Raw genomic sequence first — 21,634 nt, forward strand, 5'->3', positions numbered from 1 at the left:
GCAACGCCTCCTGGAATGAAGTTTCTTTGAGGTGTTGGAGGAGCCTGAGCAACTATGAGAGAGAATCAGAGAATCGGGTGGCAGAAATACACCAAAACCACCAATGTCAAACATTTGAGGTTCATGGTACGTGGCCCCTGCCTGGCTCTACAACCCAAGCTGAGCATCCTGGGGGGTGGGGCACACGGGGGCCGTGCTGACTCGGGAGGGCCAGCAACTACACTGAGGAGGGCCTCATCTTGCAGAGGAGCCACGATGCCCACACGCAGCCAGAGGAGCAAATTCTCATCAACCGCTATGATATCATTAGCAAAAAGGTAAGGACGAGACTGGGCCGAAGCAATCCTCACCCACACTCACCCTTCTGCAGCTGTGCCCATGGAGTACTAGACTCTCAGAATAACTATGCATTTCTGCTTCTAAATGTGCCCCCAGAGCACCCTCCCCAGTAGGGAGCCAGGTAGCAGCCCCCCATGATGTTAGTAACCACCCGACAGTGCTCCCCACAGAAGCCCCAATATAATGACAGTTACTCAACAGAAACCCCCAAAGAGTCTCCTTGCCATGACCCCCATGGTGATCTCCCAGCAGCGACCCGTTTTAACCTCCACGCTCATAACCTCATTCCATGACCCGCTCAGCAACCTCTCTTCCTAGAAAACCCCCCAAACCCACATTCACTGAGAGCAAATACGCCACGGTGACGCCTGCCTGAAGAAGGTCCCGCCCTCTCCCAGGACTTCTGGGACATGGAGGAGTTCATCACCGGCATGTACATCAAGCAGCTGCTCCGACACTGGACCTTCCAGCTGCTGCTGGCCGTGCTGCTGGTGATCAACGCCATCACCATCGCTCTCCGCACTAACGCCATCCTTCACCAGGTGGGAACCAACCTGACTTTTGTCCTGTGAACCTAACAAGGGGCCTGGGCAAGGCCCCTCCTTCCTTGGGCCTCAGGTTCCTCCATCTGTCCATGATGGTGGAGGTAGATGCCCTTCAAGGGCCTGTCAGATCTGACTTTGCAGGGTCCTAGAGTCTAGAGATCAAGGAGGACTTCATGGTAGAGGGGGCCTCACTTGGAGGTAGGCATGGCATATGTTGAGGAAGAGCAGGAAGACAATGGTATGGGCAGAGTTAGGCAAATGGGCACTTTGTAGGGAAGGGCATCCTGTTTTAATCAGTAGTCAGAGGGAGAATCACTCTGTGCCAGGCACTGTGCTGATCCGGAGGTGAACACAGTACCAGATTCTGTCTTAGACAGACACAATCAAGTTGTTACAAATATCTGAGTGAGCCTCCCTGGTGGTGCAAAAGGTTAAGTCTCAGCACTGTGAAGCTATCCGCAACCACTGCAGCTCGAGTTCGATCCCCGGCCAGGGAGCTGACCCACATGGTGCAGCAGACCTCTGATGTCTCACCCTCTGCCCCCCTCAGCAGTGTATTTCAGTAGATCCACCTGTTCTGCTCCCCACTTTGTCTCTGGTGAATCTACTCCCCCCTCCCCCGCACCTCTGGCCTGTACCCCAGCTCTTGTATGCATAAATAAATAAAATAAATCTTGAAAAAAAAGAACAAATACCCGAGTGACCGATGGAACATGTGGGAGCTCAAAGAAGGCATTGAACCTAACCTGGGGGCCAGAGAAGGCTTCCTGGAGAAAGCGATGCTTAAGCTAAGGGTAAAAAGTGAGTCAGAGCTGGCCAAGCAGGTGGGGAAGAGTGTGTGGGCAGAAGAAACAGCATATAAGTGAGTTCTGTGTGTCCGGCTTAATCTGCAGCCAAACGCTCTACCCTGAGCTATGCCCTTGTGTGTCCAACTTGAAGTCCAGTAAGCCTTTGGCCTTATCTTGATGTTTTCGTTGCTTGCAAGGAATAGACTACATACTTGAATTGTGCTCATGAGGATCAATATTTTTAAAAAGATTTATTTTTATTTATGCATACAAGAACTGGGGTATAGGTCGGAGGTGTCGGGGTGAGAGGATCCGCCAGAGACAGAGTGGGGAGCAGAACAGGCAGATCCACTGAAATACACTGCTGAGGGGAATAGCAGGGGACACAGGAGAGGTCTGCTGTGCCATGTGGGTCAGCTCCCTGCTGGGGATAGAACTCATGTTGCAGTGGCTGGCAAGAGCTTGATAGTTAGGATAGATTTAACCCCTTGTGCCACCAGGGAGGCCTGAGGATCAATATTTTTAAAACGTCCAATTTTTTTTTAAAGATTTATTTATTTATTTGTTTGTTTATTTATTATTTCTCTATTTATACAAGCACTGGGTACAGTCAGAAGCGCGGGAGGGTGAGAGAATTCACCAGAGCCAGAGAGGGGAGCAGAGCAGGCAGAAGGACCGAAGTACACTGCTGAAGGGAGGAGCGGGTGGCAGGAGAGGTCTGCGCGCCATGCGGGACCCCCCTCCCGTGGCCGGGGAGCAGCTGGGGATCGAACCGGCACCGCAGAGGCTGCGGGCAGCTTCGCAACCCAGTGCTCAACCGCTGCGCCACTGGGGAGACCCAAAATGTCCAATATTTTTTAAATGGTGACGGGTGACTCCAGAGAGTTGGTCAGTGGCCAGATCACACAGGGTCTTTAAGTTATGCTAAGGAAGGTGACCCTGAGATCCCATGTCATGGAAAAGCTAGGGAAGAGTTTAAAGCATGGAAGCGATATGACTAGGCAAATGTCTTAGAAAACTGACACTGACTGCCAGTGTGGCCTGTGGAAGGGAGGGGCGAGGATGGCGGGAGACACACCAGGCAGGCTGGTGCTGTAGATGCTCAGGTGAAAAGATGGTGGGACTTGGACTGGAACAATGGCAGTGGGTGAAGCGAGGTCATGTGCCCGTGAAGTTCTTTAGGCTTCATGGAGTCAAATCCATGGACCTTCCTGATTTACTTTATAGCAATAACCGAGTGAGCACTTAATGTGCACTACCTGCATGAACATTTCATGCAGGTAGAGAAAGAGAGGGCAAGAAGTTACATTTCTTGCCTTGAGCAACTGTGTGGAATGGTGCTGTTTGTTGGGACAGTCAGATGTGGGAGGAAGAGCAGGTTTGGGGAGGTAGCTGAGGTCAGTTTGAGTTGCAGAGTGTTTGAGGCATCTGTAAAATGTACACAGGGTTGTCTAGAGAGGGTCTGGAGGTCAATTCTGAAGGCTGCAGAGAGCACTAAGATGGAGGTGCCTGGTGTGAGCTGCCAGCATCGCAGTGGAAGGAATGGAGGAGGTTGCCTCATGGAGAGTGTGTTGCTGAGAAGAGGCCCACACAGAGCTCTGAGGAGAGCCCCCAAGCACAGATATAAAAGTAAGGGGAGGTGCAAAAGGGATCTGAGGAGGGGTGGCCCGAGATGGACCCCGGGAGAGAGGGCTACAAGGGAGAGGGCACAGGGTCAGAGGTGGCCAGGGGACGAGGAACACAGGGACCTCAAAGTTCCCCTTGGATGTAGTCTTGTGACCTTGTTGAGAACTACTTTCCCTGTGGTGGAGACAGACCCCATGACTCAGACCCTGCAGGCTGAGTGCCCCTGCAGGGCACAGCACATCCCACTGATGAAACCATTCACAGTACAGATACAAAAGGTACAGGATATTTCATTGATGTAGAATGAAAAAGAATAAAATAGAAATTAGGGGTGGGGGGGAGAGAGAAGGGGAAAGAGGAAAAGTGTGCAAGTGTTACAGTGTGAAACATAAAGTATGTTTCTTATAATAGGTCCCAGTCAAAAATGCTGAAAGTCCTAGTATAGGATGCAAGTCCATGAAGGTCAAGTCCTAGAGACCTGTGAATGGCAAATAGACTTTGAACCTTACCCTAAGCAACAGGGAGCCATAAAGAGCTTGTGGATAAAAAAGGCAACTGTAACTCAGCTAAAGATGCCCATGGCTTGGAGCAAGCAGGTGGACTCTTTAGGAAGCAAAAAGTGAAAAGAGCCCATGGCCATCAGGGTGGAGCTAGGGACAGCTGAGGGGAAAGAAAGTTCTTAGACACCCCTGACTCATGACCACATTTGGAAAATCAGAACAAGCACGAACCCATAAGCCCTAACCTCCTGCCTCTCAGTGACCAGTGGACAGGGGTGGCAAGGTATGGGTGACAGGAGGGCTCTCCATTTGGCAGCGAGCGTTGGGGCACCAAGTCTTTTGGCCGTGGAAATGAAGAAAGGAAGGAGACAAGGTAGTACCTGCCGGGGTGGAGTCAAGGAGGTTGGGGGCTGTTAAAGGGGTCACAAACTCTAGTGAGGTCACAGCTTAATGGATGCTGAAGGAGTATTTCGGTTGGGTGAAATGAGTTGAGTTTTCGACAGAACTCACAATCACTAAGTCATCTATCCATCAGTCTGTCCACCCAGAGTACATGTCCTGGACTCGTGAGTGAGGGCATCCCCAGGAGTTTGGTCAGGCCTGGCCAGGGGGGGTTGCGAACCAGAACAACAGGGAAGGTTGGGACAACTAGAGAAGGGAGGAGGGGATGGGCTCCCCCACCTCAGGGGCCAGGGCCTTTCCTCCCAGTCCTGGAGCCTGTTCTGCCTCCCCCGCCTCCCCTTTCCACATCTCCCTACTCTGAAGGCCAGGAGCACAGGTTTATCATCAAACAATGGTCCCTCTCTGATTATTTATTGAAAGAGATAAAACCGGGCCTCCCTGGTGGCACAAGTGGTTGAGCGCCGCACTGTGAAGCTGTCCGCAGCCTCTGCAGCACGAGTTTGATCCCCGGCCGGCCAGAGAGAGACCCACATGGCAAAGCAGACCTCTCCTGTCTCACCCGCTGCTCCCCTCAGCAGTGTATTTCGTCAGTCTGCCTGCTCTGTTCCCCACTCTGTCTCTGGTGAATCCTCTCACCTTCCCGTGCACCTGGCCTGTACCCCGGTTCTTGTATAAATAAATAAATCTTTAAAAAAAAAAGAGAGATAAAACTCCTCTGGAAGATGATGGATGACTTGGGGTGATGTGCACGTGGGCTTAGGCTGGTGCCTGGCAGGTACATGGCAAGAGCTCTAGGGAGCTTCGAAGGCCTGAGGATGAAGAGCAGCAGGAACATGGCCTTGCCCAGGCCCTGCTGCACTGACCTCTCTGTCCCTCTCTTTTTCTCTGTCTTCCATGTAGAAACACTATGAGTTGTTCTCTACCATAGATGAAATTGTGCTGACCATCCTTATCTGTGAGGTTATTCTCGGCTGGTTAAATGGCTTCTGGATTTTCTGGAAGGTGAGATCCTGGGCCATCTCCTTGCCATCTCCCCTACTCCTCCCTAGGAACTGCAGCCCCTCAGTCCCAACCCAACCCCTGAGCTCCTGGCCCTACAAACTCTGTGTGTATGTGTGTGTGCGTGTGTGTGTGCGTGTGCATGTGTGTCCCAGCATGTGTGTGCAAAGAGACAGCCCGGCATGTCTGTGATGCAGCAGAAAGTAACTTGTACTAGAAGTCCAGTCTCCCTGGGCACCTATCCCTGTTCCCCAGTAATGAGATCGTGGGAAAACCTTGATTTCCTGATCTGAGAAATGGAATTGAGAGGCTCCATCTTAATTTATAGGGCTCAAGAGCAGGAGTCAGCCAACTTCTTTTTTGTAAAGAGCCACATGAAAATTTTAGGCTTCTGGGCCAGACAGGATCTGTGGCCCCCCTTGTACCCCTGCTGAACGGGAACATCATATCACAAAATATGATTGATTCCTTGTGAAAATTTTCCCACCAACCATTTAAAAATATAAAAACCAGGCTTCCCCTGGTGGCGCAGCAGTTGAGCGCTGGGCTGCAAAGCTACCCGCAGCCTCTGCAACACCGGTTCGATCCCCAGGCCACCAGCAAGGGTCCCACATGGTGCGACAGATCTCTCCCGCCACGCCTGCTGCTCCCCTCAGCAGTGTATTTCATCAGTCTGCCTGTTCTGTTCCCCACTCTGGCTCTGGTGAATGCTCTCACCCGTCCATGCTTCTGACTATACCAAGTGCTTATATAAATAAATAAAATCTTTAAAAATTAAAAAAAATAAAAATTTAAGAACCATTCTTAGCCTGAGGGTCTTCAAAAAAAGGGGGGGTGCTGCTGATGAGATTTGGCCCCACAGCAGCAGTTTGCTATCCTCAGTTCTGCAGAGTACCAAATGCTGGCTACATGAGAATGGGTCCTAAGTTACTTTATTTTTTAAAAAAGATTTTTAATTATGCATACAAGAACTGGGGTACAGGCCAGAGGCGTGGGGGCGGGGTGGTGAGAGGATTCGCTAGAGACAGAGCGGGGAACAGAACAGGCAGATCGACTGAAATACACTGCTGAGGGGAGCAGCGGGCGAGACAGGAGAGATCTGCTGCACCATGTGGGCAGCTCACTGGCCGGGGATCGAACTCACCCTTCAGTGGCTGCGGATAGCTTCATTGGTCGCATCCCAACCCCTTGCGCCACCAGGGAGGCCCCTTAAGTTACTTTATATATATATTTTTAAAAGATTTATTTATGCATGTAAGAGCTGGGGTACAGGCCAGAGATGTGGGGGGGGGGTGTGAGAGAATTCACCTGACAGTGGGGAACAGGCAGATTGACTGAAGTACACTGCTGAGGGGAGTAGCAGGTGAGACAGGAGAGGTCTGCTACGCCATGTGGTTGTTCCCTGGCTGGCCTGGGATTGAACTCATGCTGCAGAGGCTGCGATAGCTTTGTAGAGCTGATACTTAACCCCTTGCACCACCAGGAAGGCCCCCCTTCAGTTACTTTAAGACAAAAACTCAGACTCTTTGAACAGGACTTCTTAGAATGAAGGGATTTCTGGAATCAAGGGATCTACTTTATCTCTGAATGTGTGTGAGAAGAGGCTTATTTTTAAAAAACCCTATCAAGTGTCTATATCTTTAAAGAAGGCATCATTTATACGTCATTACCAGGACAACCTCATTAGGGTTGCAAGAGTTCCAGGAATTAAGAAGTCCCACTTCATGGAACACAGAATATAGAATCTAGAACAAAATGTCTAAAGTGTGGATATCTTTTGACAGCTTTGTGCAAGCGGCACTTGGAAAGGCAGGAAGTAGAATAGGATAATGCATTCCCAACACACACACACACACTCACATACACACTCACACATGCATGCAGGCGGCCACGGCTGTGTCTGACCTCCGTGCTCCTGTCCATGCTTGAGTCCTAGTCTATGAAAGTTGCTGCCACTTGCTTTTCTCCTGCCACTTTTCTCCTCCTTGCAGCTTATATCATGCAGATGTCCTTTCTCCCAGCCAGCCTTCCTGTCTCTCCCACCTGAATTAGATATTGCCCTGTGTCTCCCTGATGTTACATGTATATTTCTCTCTCTCACTGGGAATTAACACTCACTGTCTGCTCACCTCCCTCAAAGCAGTCTCTGAGCCCAACGAGGCGGAAATCCTGTCTCCTGAGGATCTGGCTCAGGGTCCAGCACATAGTAGAAGCCTACAACTGGATAGTTAGGGAGGGGTGTAGACCTACACGCACCTCTATCTCAGCACAGAGCACCGTGAGCGGGGCGCCAGCAGGCCTTGTATTTATTGGACTGCCCACTAAATTCAAGAACTTTCTTCCCATTAAAATTAGTTTTCTTGTTGATGATTTAAGGTAGATATACATGGGCCTCCTAGTTAGCCTTTATATTTAGTGTCCCTTGTTTTTCTCCCACAGCAGAAGCAAATATGTAAATATTTTTAGTCCTCCCTTTCCTAACTCTGGCCTCAAATAAGCACTGTCCTGCACTTGGCTTGGTCACTTAAAGGACAGTCAGCCTCCCTAACCCAGGAGATGGAGATTATTTCCCTTTTCCTGTGGATGACTACATAGCTCTCCGTAAGGGGATGTGCCGTAGTTTTTTTCAACCAGGATCTGGGTGCTTCAGCTGTTTTCAACCTTCTGCGGGTGTCATTTTGTACTTGTAGCAGAAGTTCTGTGGGTCAGATTTCTAGAAATGTAGTCACTGGTCAAAGGTAAATGCCCCTAATGGAGGTCCATAGAGAAAATGTCCTGTCTTTAGCAGTTGCACTTGACGTTTCCACATATGTGAGCTTCCATGTCCCATCCCCACTCCTATGTGAGTTTGTACCTCATTGGACAAAGAGTCTGCAAAATATGCCCATGTCTCTGGAACTGGCTACTGAAACAGTTTTCCTTGAGAAATTGAAGTGTGTGTCACCCGAAGCCTGGAGCATTCGAAGGTGCTGGGGTCGCTTGTCAGGCAAGGCCATTTTCCGCAGTGCGCCAGCCAGGGCGGAGGCTCGGCTTGGGAACTAGTGTGTGTGTGTCAGTCTCCACTGTGTCTCTGGGACTTCACGCAGCGGCCGATACGCACATGCGACAGTAAGTGCAGGCGTGTTTTGTCGTGTGTCTGGGGGGCTGCAGAGTGAGGGGCAAGTGAATGGCAGATGAATGGCCCCAGATGAATGGCCCTCTCTGAGAATAACACTGAGCTCCCCGACCTGATCGCGGGGATGTGGGGAGGGAAGACCCAGGATGCCCATGGGCTGGGCCTTACATACCCTGTGGGGGCCTGCCCACCCCCCAGAACGGCTGGAACATCCTCAACTTCCTTATCGTCTTTACCTTGATCCTGGCGCTCTTCATCAATGACCTCGATGTCATCTCTGTCACCTATACCCTCAGGTGAGCTGAAAGCTCTGGAGACAGGAGAGCACCTGTTTGGATCTTGGGAAAGAGATGGTGGGGGTGTTAGCAGCTAGGGATCGCTGCTGCCTTTCTGGGTGGGGAGAGGCAATGAGGAGGAGGGGTCTGGGAAGGACCAGTGGGCACCCCTGAGAGACTCTGCCACAGGACGCTGCGTCTGCTGCACGTGTGCATGGCGGTGGAGCCCCTGGCCCGGATCATCCGTGTCATCGGGCAGTCGGTGCCCGACATGGCCAATATCATGGCCCTCATCCTCTTCTTCATGCTGGTCAGTGCCGTTCCCCCAACCCCAGCCCTCCCCATCCCTGAACTGGGCCCCTGGGTGATTGGGGATACAGGGTGTCAGGAACAGAGGAAAGACCTATGGGCCTGAATCCCTGTGATTCCCTCGGTAGAGTTCATTTGCGTGGCATTTGCGTGTCCTGTCTCCAAGGCTCCTGGGTGAAGTCAGGATGGGTCTTCGGTCTCTCTGGCAGGTGTTCTCTGTGTTTGGGGTCACTCTCTTTGGTGCAGCCGTGCCCATGCATTTCCAGAACATGCACGTTGCCCTGTATACCCTCTTCGTCTGCATCACCCAGGATGGCTGGCTGGACATCTACAATGACTTTCAGTGAGTGCCCCAGGACTCTAGGCCCCCAGCCCAGATAGGCAAGGCAGGCACCAAAAAATTGCCCGGGAGGGAGAAGGGCTGGGGACGAGGCTAGCTTGGCAGGGGGAGCATGCTCAGGACTTTAAATGGGGGAAAGGAGACCATCGGGCTGGGATCTCTGGGTCTGAGACCTTTTGAAACCTGTCCCTTGAAACTGTACCCTTTCAAAGATCCACCCTGGGGCTTACTCGAGAATGCTTTTCTCATCATTCTGAGTAGGCCTTGGGCAAGGAAACAGGGCTGTGGTTCACCTGGGGTTTCAGGACAGGGTGCCAGCCCAAACTAGGCGCACAGCAAACTGCCTATTTGCCAGGGAACTTGGGGCCTGCTTCCCAAGGTCATTTTGGCCATAGATGGATGCTGGATTCCGCTCTTTGCATCTTTCTCATTATCTCTAAACCTGTTTCCCATTCACCACAAGGAGTAGGTCCCCCTGACTGATTTCTTTTTATCCTGTTCATGTGAGAGTAGAAGCCTGCCTAGGAAGGGACTTCTGTGGTCATTACCAGTTATGATGGAGGTAGTGGGGAAAGCACAGAGAGCTCAATAAAGGTAGACAGTGCTTTTGAGTCTTTGTCCCACCATCTATCAAGCGGCAATTACAATACAATAGTAACTATTCCCGGCTTGCTGTGAGGGTCCATAGAAAAAATCTGTAATATCTTATCTTGGCATGGAGCCTGGGGGACAGACAGACAGACAGAGAGAAGGGAGGAAAGAAAGAGAGGAGAGGCAACACTTTATGGGATATTTACAACAACAAGGCATGAACAGTGTGGATTTTCTTCCTTTATATTTTCCTTCTGATCGTTCTATCATAAACTGAATTACATTTTATAATAAGAAGATAATGAATAAAGGGTATAGCCAACCAATTAAACTTGATAGTGCTGGTGTATGACCCCCACCATGCAGAGCCGGCACTGTCTGGCAGTGCAGCAGATGCTCGGTAAAGCGTAGCTGCTGTTCCTGTTTGTCTGCCTCTGTATCCGGTCCCCTGCTTCAGCTTTAAAGGCATGTCAGATATATCTAAGGCTCCAAGATTCTTTTCCCATTTGCCCGAATTAGCCATAAACTGCCTGGCCTGGGATGGTTGTACAAGTGGCAGGGAGGAAGCAGAACTCCAACAGGCCTTGAGATAATCTCCCCATTTCATAGATGAGGAAACTGAGGCTCAGATGTCCAGGGAGATGATAGGATCCCTCCCTGTCATCTCCAGGACGGAGAAGAGGCAGTATGCCGTGGAGTTTGGGGGAGCCATCTACTTTGCCATCTTCATCACCATCGGTGCCTTCATTGGTATCAACCTGTTGGTTGTTGTGGTGACCACCAATCTGGAGTTAATGATGAAGGCAGGAGAGCAGAAGGGGCAATCGCATCAAATGACCTTCAGTGAGGTAAATGGGATGGGGAGGAAAGAAAGGGTGTGTGCATATGAGTGATGACCTGAGCCCGTGTGTGTGTGTGTGTGTGTGTGTGTGTGTGTGTTCGTTCACTCAGAGGCCTGCAGAAAGCCACACCTGATACCCAAGAGCAGTATCCTCCACCCTTGAGTGCCAGCCCTCTAACTGGGGCTTCTGATGGTGTCTTGTTTCTTTGGCAGTTCAAAACTCAGCAGCTCAGTGATCATAGGGTATTGAACCAATCTAAGCCCAAATTTCTTCTATATTTATCTCACAGGACAATGACGGAAATTACATGGGTAAATGGCATAAACTAAGAACTCAATAGATGTTAATTAGCTATAGTATTATTTATTCAGGGACAGAATTTCCAAGAGGGTGGGGGCGGGGGGAGAGTACTTTCCCAAAGTGTCAAGGATTCTGAACTGATTTAGGAGTAGATATGGCCTTAGAAGTTTACTGGGTAAGATTTATCAGGAGCGAAATGGTGAGGGGAAGGACCCTACATTTTTTAAAGGGTTGAGAATTTCCAAGAAGGGTGGGGAAAGGCTTGTGCATTTCAAGCTGAGCATCCACAGCAAGGTAAGAAAGTTAAGACTGGTTGGAGCTAGAAAGAGGGACATTAGAATCCTGGTGTCCAGAGAGAGACTCATCTGACCTGAAGCTAATCGGAAGGGTTAGGGAGGGGGTGCCAGCTGAGCTGTCCCTATCCTCTCCCTTCCCCCCTCCCCAGATAGGTGACCTGGATCAGGATAAGAATAATAAGCTGCCACTGGTGCACTGTGTGGTCGCCCGGTCCGAGAAGTCTGGCCTCCCCCAGGAACCGCTTGTGGGGGCTCCCCTGTCAAACCTCTCAGAAAACACCTGTGACAACTTTTTCTTGGTGCTGGAGGCAATACAGGAGAACTTGAAGCAGTACAAGGAGATTCGAGATGAGCTCAATGAGTAGGGGTGGTACTGGGGGTGCCCCTGAGTCCCTGAGTCAGAGTCGAGCAGCACCCCGGATTCTTCTGGGTGTTTTATAATGTGGGGCCCAGTGGAGTTAAGTGACTTGTCCCTCTAGGCAGAGGAGCTGGGATCCAGACTTAGTGTTCTGTGTCACGGGAGCACCCAGCCTGGCCTGGATCTCTACAGTGAAAAGGGAGGTCAGAGGGGGGTGGATGCCAAGGCAGAGGTGGGAGGGCTACCCCTTTCTTCCTCCTCCTCCCTCCCTCCACTCCCAACTCTCGAACACCCTCACCCCTCCACCCCCCAGGATAGTGGACGAGGTGCGCTCCATCCGCTTCAACCAGGAGCAGGAGGAGGAGCTGCTGCAGAGGCGCTGGTCACTGAGCCTGTCGCTGGAGAGCGGGTCCTCCATAGACATCCGAGAGGTGACCCGCGAGCAGGACTTGATCACTGCACTCATCACAAGAGACAAGGTGCTGCTTCCCTCTGGCACCCAATAAGTGCTCACCCCACTGCCTGACCCAGCCCAGGCATGTCTCTGCCCCATTAGTTAAGGTTTCTGTCTATACCATGATCTGGTCCCCCTAGACTCCCAACCACACCTGCAGTCACTGCCAGTCTGGCTATGTTCCACCCATTCCTTATCCAGAGGCCCCACCCTCTCCTTTCAGCTTCACCTATGAGCCACTTCCATCTCTAGCTGTCTGTTCTTAGAGTTGCCTGAGCCAACTCAGTTCTTGCTCAGTGGCAGATCTGGGGTAAGAGGTGCCCAGGTCTTGTCTAGGGTGCAAAAGAGCTGCACCCACATTAGTTTCTTTCTCTACTTCCCACGCCATCTGACTGGGCCAGGGTGACCTGGAGCCTTGTGCATGTTCAACACCTAAGTGCCTGAGCTCAGAGGGAATGCTAGGCAGGCATTTAATTAATTTCCCTGGGAGGCCTGGATGGGCAGCCAGTGAAGCTGGAGTGGGGGGAGAGTAAGGGAGAGCTAGCATGTCAGGGTGGGGGAATTGACAAGACTTCTTGGTTTGCAGGTTCAGGAGTCTACAACAAATATACTCCTTAGTAAACGTAAGGGCAGCCGCTGAGAGGCAGGAAGATGCCATGGGGCCTGCATGCACACATCCAGCCGCTGCAACTCCCTGCGTCACTAGCATGACGCGTCGCTAGCATGACTCGGCACAGCCTGACCTGAGCCCATGCTCTTACACCTGGGCAGAAGCCTGGAACACCAGTCCAGGGGAGCCAGGATGGAGAAGAGTGCTGGATGAGAGTCGGAGCCTGAGTGCAGAAGGGGTGCTGGCCAAAACAGCCAGGGTTTGCTCTAAGAGTGGGCATCCCTGGCACTTTGCTCTAGGCAAGAGCTAAATGTGGCCGAGGTGTGCCCAAGCACTGAGAGGAAAAGGATGAGGCCAGTGGGGCCAGGCATCTATGTGTTGCAATAAAGTTTTGTGTTGGGATCAAGTGCCTGGCTGATGTAGCTCCTACCCCTTAGGGGAGCCCTGCCCCAGGTCTGATGGACAAGAAGATCTTGCCCCTCGAAAGCTTGTTTGTCTGCTGGATGAGTCACTGACTGCCCTCCAGAACATCCTGTCTAATGGGATAATCCACACCTTGAAAATTTCTGGCTTAGGGTAAAGATATAATCCCTGTCCTTAGGGATTTTTTGAGGGGCAAAGTGTGGTCCTTATGGTTGGGAACCCCATTAGTTAAGGTTTCTGTCTATACCATGATCTGGTCCCCCTAGACTCCCAACCACACCTGTAGTCACTGCCAGTCTGGCTATGTCCCTGTCTGATAAAAGAGAGGTCCCCTCCCCTCTCTCTGAAGTTACAGGAGACTGGTCCTAATTCTGGGGAGCCCTGGTCTAATGGGGTCACCATCAAACAAGTGTAGTAGATACAGGCAGCTCCATTCTGGGGCCATGGGGAATGACGGGGTAAAGCGTGAGTCTTGGCTGGCCTCTGGAGGACAGGGGTATACTGAGACTTGCTGGAAGAGAGCAGGAAGAGTTTGTGGGTCAGGTGAATCACGTCTAATGGGGAACTTGAAACCTGAGGCCTCCTGGGAACTTCACAACAAAGATCATCAAAAGCCACAACGGGTTCCTGAGCTAGTGGTGCAGGGAGTATGAGAAAGCTTGTCAGTCATGGGCAACAAGAACCGCTGCTTTGGAAGACAGGACGCCTGAATTTCTATTCATGGGTAAATAACTGGGCCTCATTTCCTGATCTGTGCAGTGGGGAGAGGACGAACTTGCTTTCTAGCTCTAAAATCAAATAGCTTCTTAATCCAGGAGTTGAGAGACTGATGAGATCAGCCTTGTCCCTGAGACTCAGGGTCCCTGGTATTGGGTAGGGGGAAGGCTCGGACCCTGAGTTCTACCCAGCTATGCAGCAAAGTTTGACAATCAGGGACTTTGGGGGGATTCACCAGTTGGAACAGGAATCCCAGAGACCCAATGATTGCAGCTGACAGGAAACGCCACTCTCCATCCCCTCCCCCCACCAGCATTGATTCCAGGCCTGAAAACCCCTGAGGCCTGCTGGGAAGGAGTCCAAACAAGGGACAGGGTACACTCAGCAGGCAGGCGGAAGGTGGTATCAGCAGGGTCTCACTGTCTTGGAGTCTCTGACTATCCCTTACTCAGGCCAGGACCCCTTCCCAGTGCTCTCCAGGACCATCCACCAGCAAAGCCATGGGCAGCCAGTGGCTTTTGCTGCTGCTGCTATTTATTGGGGATGGAGCCCTCCATCTGCCTGGTGAGTATCACCAGACACATTCCATCTATCCTCTGGGGCTCTCAAGAGCCCCCCTTCTGGCTGGCCAGAGACAGAAAAAAAGAGTGGAAGTAAGGTATTGTTTCCAGGAGAACAAGCCCAGCCCCCACCCATCCCTAAAATTATCTGAACACCTTCGGGTGTTTGGCAGAATTTGGAGGCAGGAACATGGTGAGATGACCTCCAAGGGGCTTCTGGCTTTGACTGTTCATACTTTTCCAGGAAGCTCTCTGTCTATTCCCTCCATTTCATCTATATTGCCTCCTCCTCTCTGATATCTTTCCCATCTGGGTCAGGCCAATAGTTTGGCGTTTCTGCAGTTCTAGTTTCCTCCCATGCTGGCCAGTACTAAAGGCCTGGGGCTTGGACCCCTGCTGTAAGGAAAAACATCAGGCTTTTCTGCCCTCCTGCCATCAGGATAGATGAGGGAACCCTGTGATCCTGAATGCATGCCTGATGGCGGGCACCTGGATAGGATTCACCTGGGCTAAGACTGTTCTTTTAAGGGCGGCGTCACGGGGACGCCAGCCAATGACAAGAAGAAGCAGAGCTGAAGAGAAGCCGAGAAGAGCAGGAGAAGCCAAAGCAGAATCCGATGAAGAAGCCAAGAAGCAGCAGAACGAACAGAAGAGCAGAGAAGCAGAGAGAAGGCCAGAGAGCCCAGATAGAGTGAGGATTTGCTGGGGGCTGGGAGGACTGCCAGCCTCCCGGCCCCCCAGGACCCCTGCCTGCCATATGCCTGGTGAACCCCGATAAAAGACCTGCAAAAACCCACTAAGGACTCTGATTCCTCCTTTACCCAGTCTGCATGGGATCAGAAAATCTGCACTGTGTCATTCCTGCCCCTACACCTGCTGCCTTCCTCTGCCCTTCTCGACAAAGAGCAACCACCCCCCCCCCAATGCCTCACTGTTCTGCAACCATCCAGGCTGGGTGGGTTCACTGCTAGCAGTTTGAAAGAGAATGTTGGAGCCCTGGGCATCATTTTCAAAGGTTTTAATGGTAAGCAGGGGAAACACACCAGCAGGGAGACAGCAACTTGAACCCCTTTCACAGCATGACGTCACCCTTTTATCCCCTCCCTCCTAGGCAGAGGTGTGCACGCTCGCACATGTGCACACATTCATGCTCAGGTGTCCATAATCAGGCATGTGTGCCCCATACCCCGCGCCTTCTACGTGAACAAGAGCAAGGCTGCAAGTGATAGCCACAGAGGCCAGGGGTGTAAAAGCCTGGCCCTCTTCAATTACCTACACTCACTGAGCTAGAGTTAGAGGTGCAGCCCTGAATCCTAGGACATGGCGGGGGTGGGAGGGGTAGATATTAGAAAGTGGCAGGAAATTTCACGTCTCATCACCCCCACAAGTCCATGGCTTTCACCAGGACAGAAGCACCCTGGGCAAAGCACCAAGGAAGATAGGAGCAGAAGAGGATAATTATTAACAATAGCAGGTTCTACTCATTAAGCAGCTACTATGTGCTAAGTGCTTTACAGGCCTTATCGCATTTCATCCTCAACTGTCAGTGAAGTGTGTACAGGTGCAGCACAGAGTTAGTGCAGGTTGGTTCCAGACCATAGCAATAAAGTGACTGCTATGATAAGGCAAGTCACGTGAGTGTTTTGGTTTCTAAGTGCATGTAAGTTATGTTTACAAGACTGTAGGCTATTAATCGTGTGGTTGCATTATGTCTAAAAAGCAATATACATACATGAATTTGAATTTTTTTTATTGCTAAAAAAACATTACCCAGGGCCTCCCTGGTGGTGAGGGAGTTAAGGGGTTAAGTCTCAGCGCTATCACCTCCAAGGCCTGAGTTCAATCCCCGGCCAGGGAGCTGACCCACATATTGCACAGCAAAACTCTCCTGTCTCGTCTAGGGTGAGTGACTAGAGTGGCAGGACCACGAGATGACGCCAGAGAGAGTAAAGATTCAGCGCAGGCTGGAGGCTGGCCCCAGGCCCCCTGTCCTGCCCTTCGTCTGGTTTCTGCAGTATAGATGTCAATTCTCATCAAATCTAATCTACAGTTGCAGCACACTTACAACCCAGATCCCTACAGAGTATTTTGTAGAACTTGATAAACTTGACCAACAATAAGCTAAGATAATTTTGAAAAGCAAAACAGGAGACTCATACATTCGATGCTGAGATTTACATTCAAGTAACAAAGAAGAGGTATGGTACACTAAAGTTACCTCAAAACTCAATAACAGGGCCTCACCGGTGGTGCAGCGGTTGAGCGCTGGGTTGCGAAGCTGCCCGCAGCCTCTGCGGCGCCGGTTCGATCCCCGGCTGCTCCCCGGCCACCGAGGGAGGGTCCCACATGGCTCGCGGACCTCTCCTGCCGCCCGCTGCTCCCCTCAGCAGTGTACTTCGGTCCTTCTGCCTGCTCTGCTCCCCGCTCTGGCTCTGGTGAATTCTCTCACCCTCCAGTGCTTCTGACTGTGCCCAGTGCTGTATGAATAAATAAATAAATGCTAAATAAATAAAATAATAAAATAAATATTAAAAAAAAAAACTCAATAACAACAAAAGTACCAGTAAGAGAATGCCATGTTGGTGCAGTGGTAGACAAGCAAACTAATGTAATGACAGAGCAGGGAAATTGGCCTGGATAAATAATGCCAGGTAGCACGACAAAGCTCCTTTTTCACAAGGAGGCAGGGACAACGTGTTAACCATCTGGGAAAAAAAAAAAAAAACCATAAAATCAGACCCAATGGAAACATCTCCCTGCAAATCCAGACTTGAAAGTCCTATAGAAGTTATTTGTTCATTCAGCTTGGAGTTTTGTTGCAAACAGACCCATGGATTTCTAGTTAGAGGGCCCCTCTGATATTGAAACCAAATTCATCACCATGCTGAGGGGGGCATGGAGACTCTCAGAGGCGTGGGTTTTCCCCCCGAGAATACACAGTAAATCAGCAATAGGGCCACGTCTAGAATCCAGGTCCTCTACTTTTTCTGTGCCCCCGGCCACCTCTCCCGTTAGACTGTCAGCCCTTAGCTCTGCACAGGGCTCAAAGAAAGGATGTGGCAGGAGCAGGCTGTAGCTGGGAGTGGGGATAGGGCCAATGGTCAGTGGTTCTTCAGAGCTAGGTTGTGGGAAGAAGAGGCCCATCACCTGGGCTGAGTCACCTCCAGTTTTCTGAATTAGCCCCACGACACTGCCAAGGATGCAATGACAGGGTATCAGGTGATGGAGCTACGTTTTTTTTCCTCATTGCCTGGGGAAAGAGAAAGGTTTCCAAGGGATCCAGCTCAGCATAGCTGGGTTGGGCCTTTCTCTATAGAGTGGCTAGTTCAGCCATGACAATGAAGCTATGTTTTCGTGAGGCAGTGCAGTACCATAGAGAAGATATTGGGCTCCAGGGTCCTACTTTCAAGTGCAATGCCACCACTTGCCAGCTATGTGACCTCGGGCAGATGTCTTCACTTGTCTGAACCCCATTTCTTCATCTGATAAGTAGAAATAATAGTCCTGACCTTAGTTTGGTTGTGAGGATTCAGTGCACTAATGCCTGGGCATTGGAGAAGCACCTGACTCAGATGAGGTGAAAATCCAATGATGTCAAACACAACAGTCTCCTCAGAAGACCTTGCACCTAACAGAAGAACTAAGGTGTGTTCATCCACAACGTCAGGTCTGTCCTTCAACAGGAGAGACAAGGTGTCCTCTATAGTTGAATGCATGAGCTCATTGACAACTAAGGGGACAGCATCGTCTGAGTCATCCACCATCACAACAGTATCACCATCAAACACACCCAGCCATGACGTGACGTCATCAGGCCCACGCCATCCACCAAAGCTCAGGATTCAACCACCATCACAGCTGCGGTATAGACACCTTTGCATCCAGCAGAATCAGCCCCAGTGTGGACGCTGCAACCACCCAGTCACCTGAGACAACAGCTGCTCTTTCAACCCTCAGAGCAGACATCCCAGAGCAGGAGTCTGTGCTTTGGGTCAGTCCCCAGGCAGCAGTGGGGTTTGCACGTGCAGTGACGGCTACTACACCCACTCGGGTAAATCTGAGGAACTTATCAGTACAGCTAAGAAGCGGTAGAGGCCAGAGTGGACACCATAACTTTGTGAAGGGCCAGGTGAATCTGTATCTAAAGATTATGGAAACGAACTTTTTAAAAATAGAGACCCTTAGAGGAAAACCAAAACAAAACAACAAATATAAATAAAAATAAAAGGTCATCTGGTCTTGAGCTGTTACTGGCCCATTAGCAAAATAATAATTGTAGGGGACTGGGGGAGGAGAGAGAAAGAGAAGGGAGGGCAGGAGAGGGGAGTGGGGAGGGGTTGGGGCAGGGGGGAGAGGAAGTTCATCGTCCTCCTAGGCCCGATGTGAGGATGAAAGGACATGCAGTGTGTAAGGTTCTCAGCACGAGATCCAGCATCTACGCCCATGAAGGATAAGTAAAAGGGGAGGACTCAGCGTCTGTCCACTCACACCGCGGGCCCCAAGTTGGGACCCCTAACACTTGGTGACCAGCCTCTCCGCAGCCGCGGGTCGGCAGCCCGTCCGCTGCTCAGGGCTCGCGGAGCCACGCGGCCTCTCCGGAGGCGGCGCGAGCTTCAGTCTGATTCGCTTTTCGACCAGTGACACGCTCTCCCTGCACTGCCGAGTGGCCCCGCGCCACATGAAGGCGGCACGGCCCTGCGAGCCGGCGAGCTCCGGACCGCTCCGCGCGGACTCCCAGCTGGGCGGTCCCCCTGGGGCGGGGCTGAGGGCGGCCTGGAGGAGCGCGGTGCAAAGTGATTGGTTTATCCCGTCGGGGGCGGGGCTGAGGGCGGGGCCTGGGGTTGATTTCAAGGGCGGGCTTTCGGTGCCCCGCCTTCGGGCCCGCCTGGGGTCTCCGGCAAAGGCTGACCGAGGTGGAGAGGGCGCGCGCTGCTTTTATGCTTGCGTCTCCCACTGACTGGTCAAGAGTCCGCCTGGGAGGAATCGAGCAAGGGGGATCCGAGGTCACGAGGGCCTGGACAGCAACGTCCTCCCTCCCGACCTCCCTCCTTTCTTTGTTGTTGTTCAGTTTTGTTTTAAAGATTTATTTATTTATTTATACAAGCACTGGGTACAGTAAGAAGCGCGGGAGGGTGAGAGGATTCACCAGAGTGACGAAATACACTGCTGAGGGGAGCAGCGGGCGGCAGGAGAGGTCTGCGCGCCATGTGGGACCCTCACCTGTGGCCAGGGATCGAACCGGCGCTGCAGAGGCTGCGGGCAGCTTCATAGCCCAGCGCTCAACCCCTGCGCCACCAGGCCCTTGTTCAGTTTTTCTATGTGGTTTCAGGGTCCAGTGACTCCGGCACCAGGAGTCCGGCAGACTGGTAGACAGGGGTCTGGGAGTACACACACTGACAGGTGCTGGTCTTAGATCCTGGCTCGGCTCAGCTGTGTGACCTGAAAGAAGTCAGTCACCCTCTCTGCCTCTCAGCTTCAGGGGGTAAAGATAGAACCCATGTGCACCCCAACTGCTGTCTGGTAAGGAACATGGCCTCTGAGCCTGTGGTAGGGGACAGTGCAGAGGTAGGGTGTGGTGAATAAACAGCAGGGAATTCTACTTCCACTCCTTTTCTCTATAATCTGGCCAGAAAGCTTCAGCACTTTATGAGAAATGGGTGTGTGTGTGTGTGGATCTCAGTTCCTTATTCTCTATAGGTCGCAGTTCCCTGAATGTAAAATGAAACAGCATGACCAGGTAATCTCTACTTCAACATGGGAACTCTATGACTATCATTCCAGGGAAAGTTCCTGGAGCTTGGCCAGCTCCAGTCAACGGAATAGTTTCATTGATTTTTTTTAAAAACAGATTTATCTATCTATGCATACAAGAATGGGAGTACAGACCAGAGGTGCGGGGTGGGTGGGGGGTGGGAGGACTCACCAGAGACAGAGTGGGGAACAGAACAGGCAGACTGACTGAAATACGCTGCTGATGGGATCAGCGGGTTAGTCAGGAGAGGTCTGCTGCACCATGTGGGCTCCTCCCTGGCCGGGGATGGAACTGGTGCTGCAGAAGCGCAGTCAGCTTAATAGGTTGCATCTTAACCCCTTGCGCCAACAAGGGAGTCCTCCCTCCATTGATTATTTTATTAAAATATGCAAGTCTTTAAAAAATTATAACATAACAAATATTTAAGAATATCTCAGATCAAATAAACCATGAATTTTCTCTTCAATTAGCACAAGTCTTTAGACAAGGAGTCATGCATATTTGAAAACTGATAGTATAATAGTTACTTTTGAAATACAGGTGTCCATGAGAGAAAATTGCACAAATGTACAATGTCACTTGTGAATTTAAATCTCAGCATCTCAGTGTGTTTCCAATCTGGTTTCTCTTCCATTCTCTGCACAAACGCTTCAAAATTTCCTCATTCTTCCCAGTCTTCTACATGCCCCTGGTCCCTCCCTTCTCACTGATACTTTTCACAAGGCCAAAGTCATCAAGTGGGTGTTTCCTAACTAGTACACAAGTTTATTCGTTTAGACACTGATCCCCACCATTCATATTTTAACAAAGACTTATGATCCTAATTTCAGACTATACCCCAAAATTCATCTGTGATATCATACCATCATCCATTAAACCTATTTTATGCCTTTTATACATTACCTTACAATGTTGCAAGAGAGGGCAAGGGATAGAACTTCAGAACACATCTCCCCAGTCCTTCCTCTAGAACGAATTTGATTCAGTAATTAACTCTATGCCCAGGTTAAGAAATCACACAACTTTCTCTCCCAAATCAGGTTTTCTGATACCTGTAATTTCACTATCTTGTGGCTGATGGCTTTATTCCTCGTTTCAAACAATTTCCCAGCCTGGTTCTTGAAAGGTCCATGCATCACGTATACATAAATGCAAATGAACTTAGTTCCTTTCCCTGGCACTGAGTTGGTAGGGAGGCGAGACTGATTCCTAACCCTTCAACCTGAGCCCTGGTCACAAACTGACCAGGGACTACCCCAGACCTGACCCCGAGCACAGACTGAGTCCTGAGGATTGCAAGGCAACGGCTCGGCTCGTGCCACCCCTGGCTCCAGGTCACAACCTGCCCCCCTGGCTCAGGTGGGAGTGCAGCTAGGGGGTGGCACTGGTTGGATGGGATTCCCTACAGATTCGCCCGGGCCGCCCGCGTCTCAACCTGGCCAAGCCCAGCAGGCTACTGCAGGCCGGGGGTTGGGGGGGGGGGGGTGCAGAGC

At 51.0% G+C, this 21,634-nt stretch overlaps 1 protein-coding gene across 1 annotated transcript; it reads left to right on the top strand.

The window, feature by feature from the left end:
- Window positions 1-54: 54 nt before the first annotated feature.
- CATSPER4 (cation channel sperm associated 4) lies at window positions 55-12,719 on the top strand (the record flags this gene model as incomplete). The annotated part of the gene is made up of 11 exons (XM_084244113.1): window positions 55-126; window positions 246-317; window positions 738-881; window positions 5,101-5,202; window positions 8,513-8,610; window positions 8,779-8,899; window positions 9,108-9,241; window positions 10,500-10,677; window positions 11,417-11,628; window positions 11,939-12,104; window positions 12,666-12,719. 11 exons carry the CDS (start codon window positions 55-57, stop codon window positions 12,717-12,719), a joined length of 1,353 nt encoding a protein of 450 aa, XP_084100239.1.
- Between the last annotated feature and the right edge of the window lie 8,915 nt (window positions 12,720-21,634).

Source organism: Talpa europaea (assembly GCF_964194135.1).
Source record: "Talpa europaea genome assembly, chromosome: 9".
Taxonomy (NCBI): domain Eukaryota; kingdom Metazoa; phylum Chordata; class Mammalia; order Eulipotyphla; family Talpidae; genus Talpa; species Talpa europaea.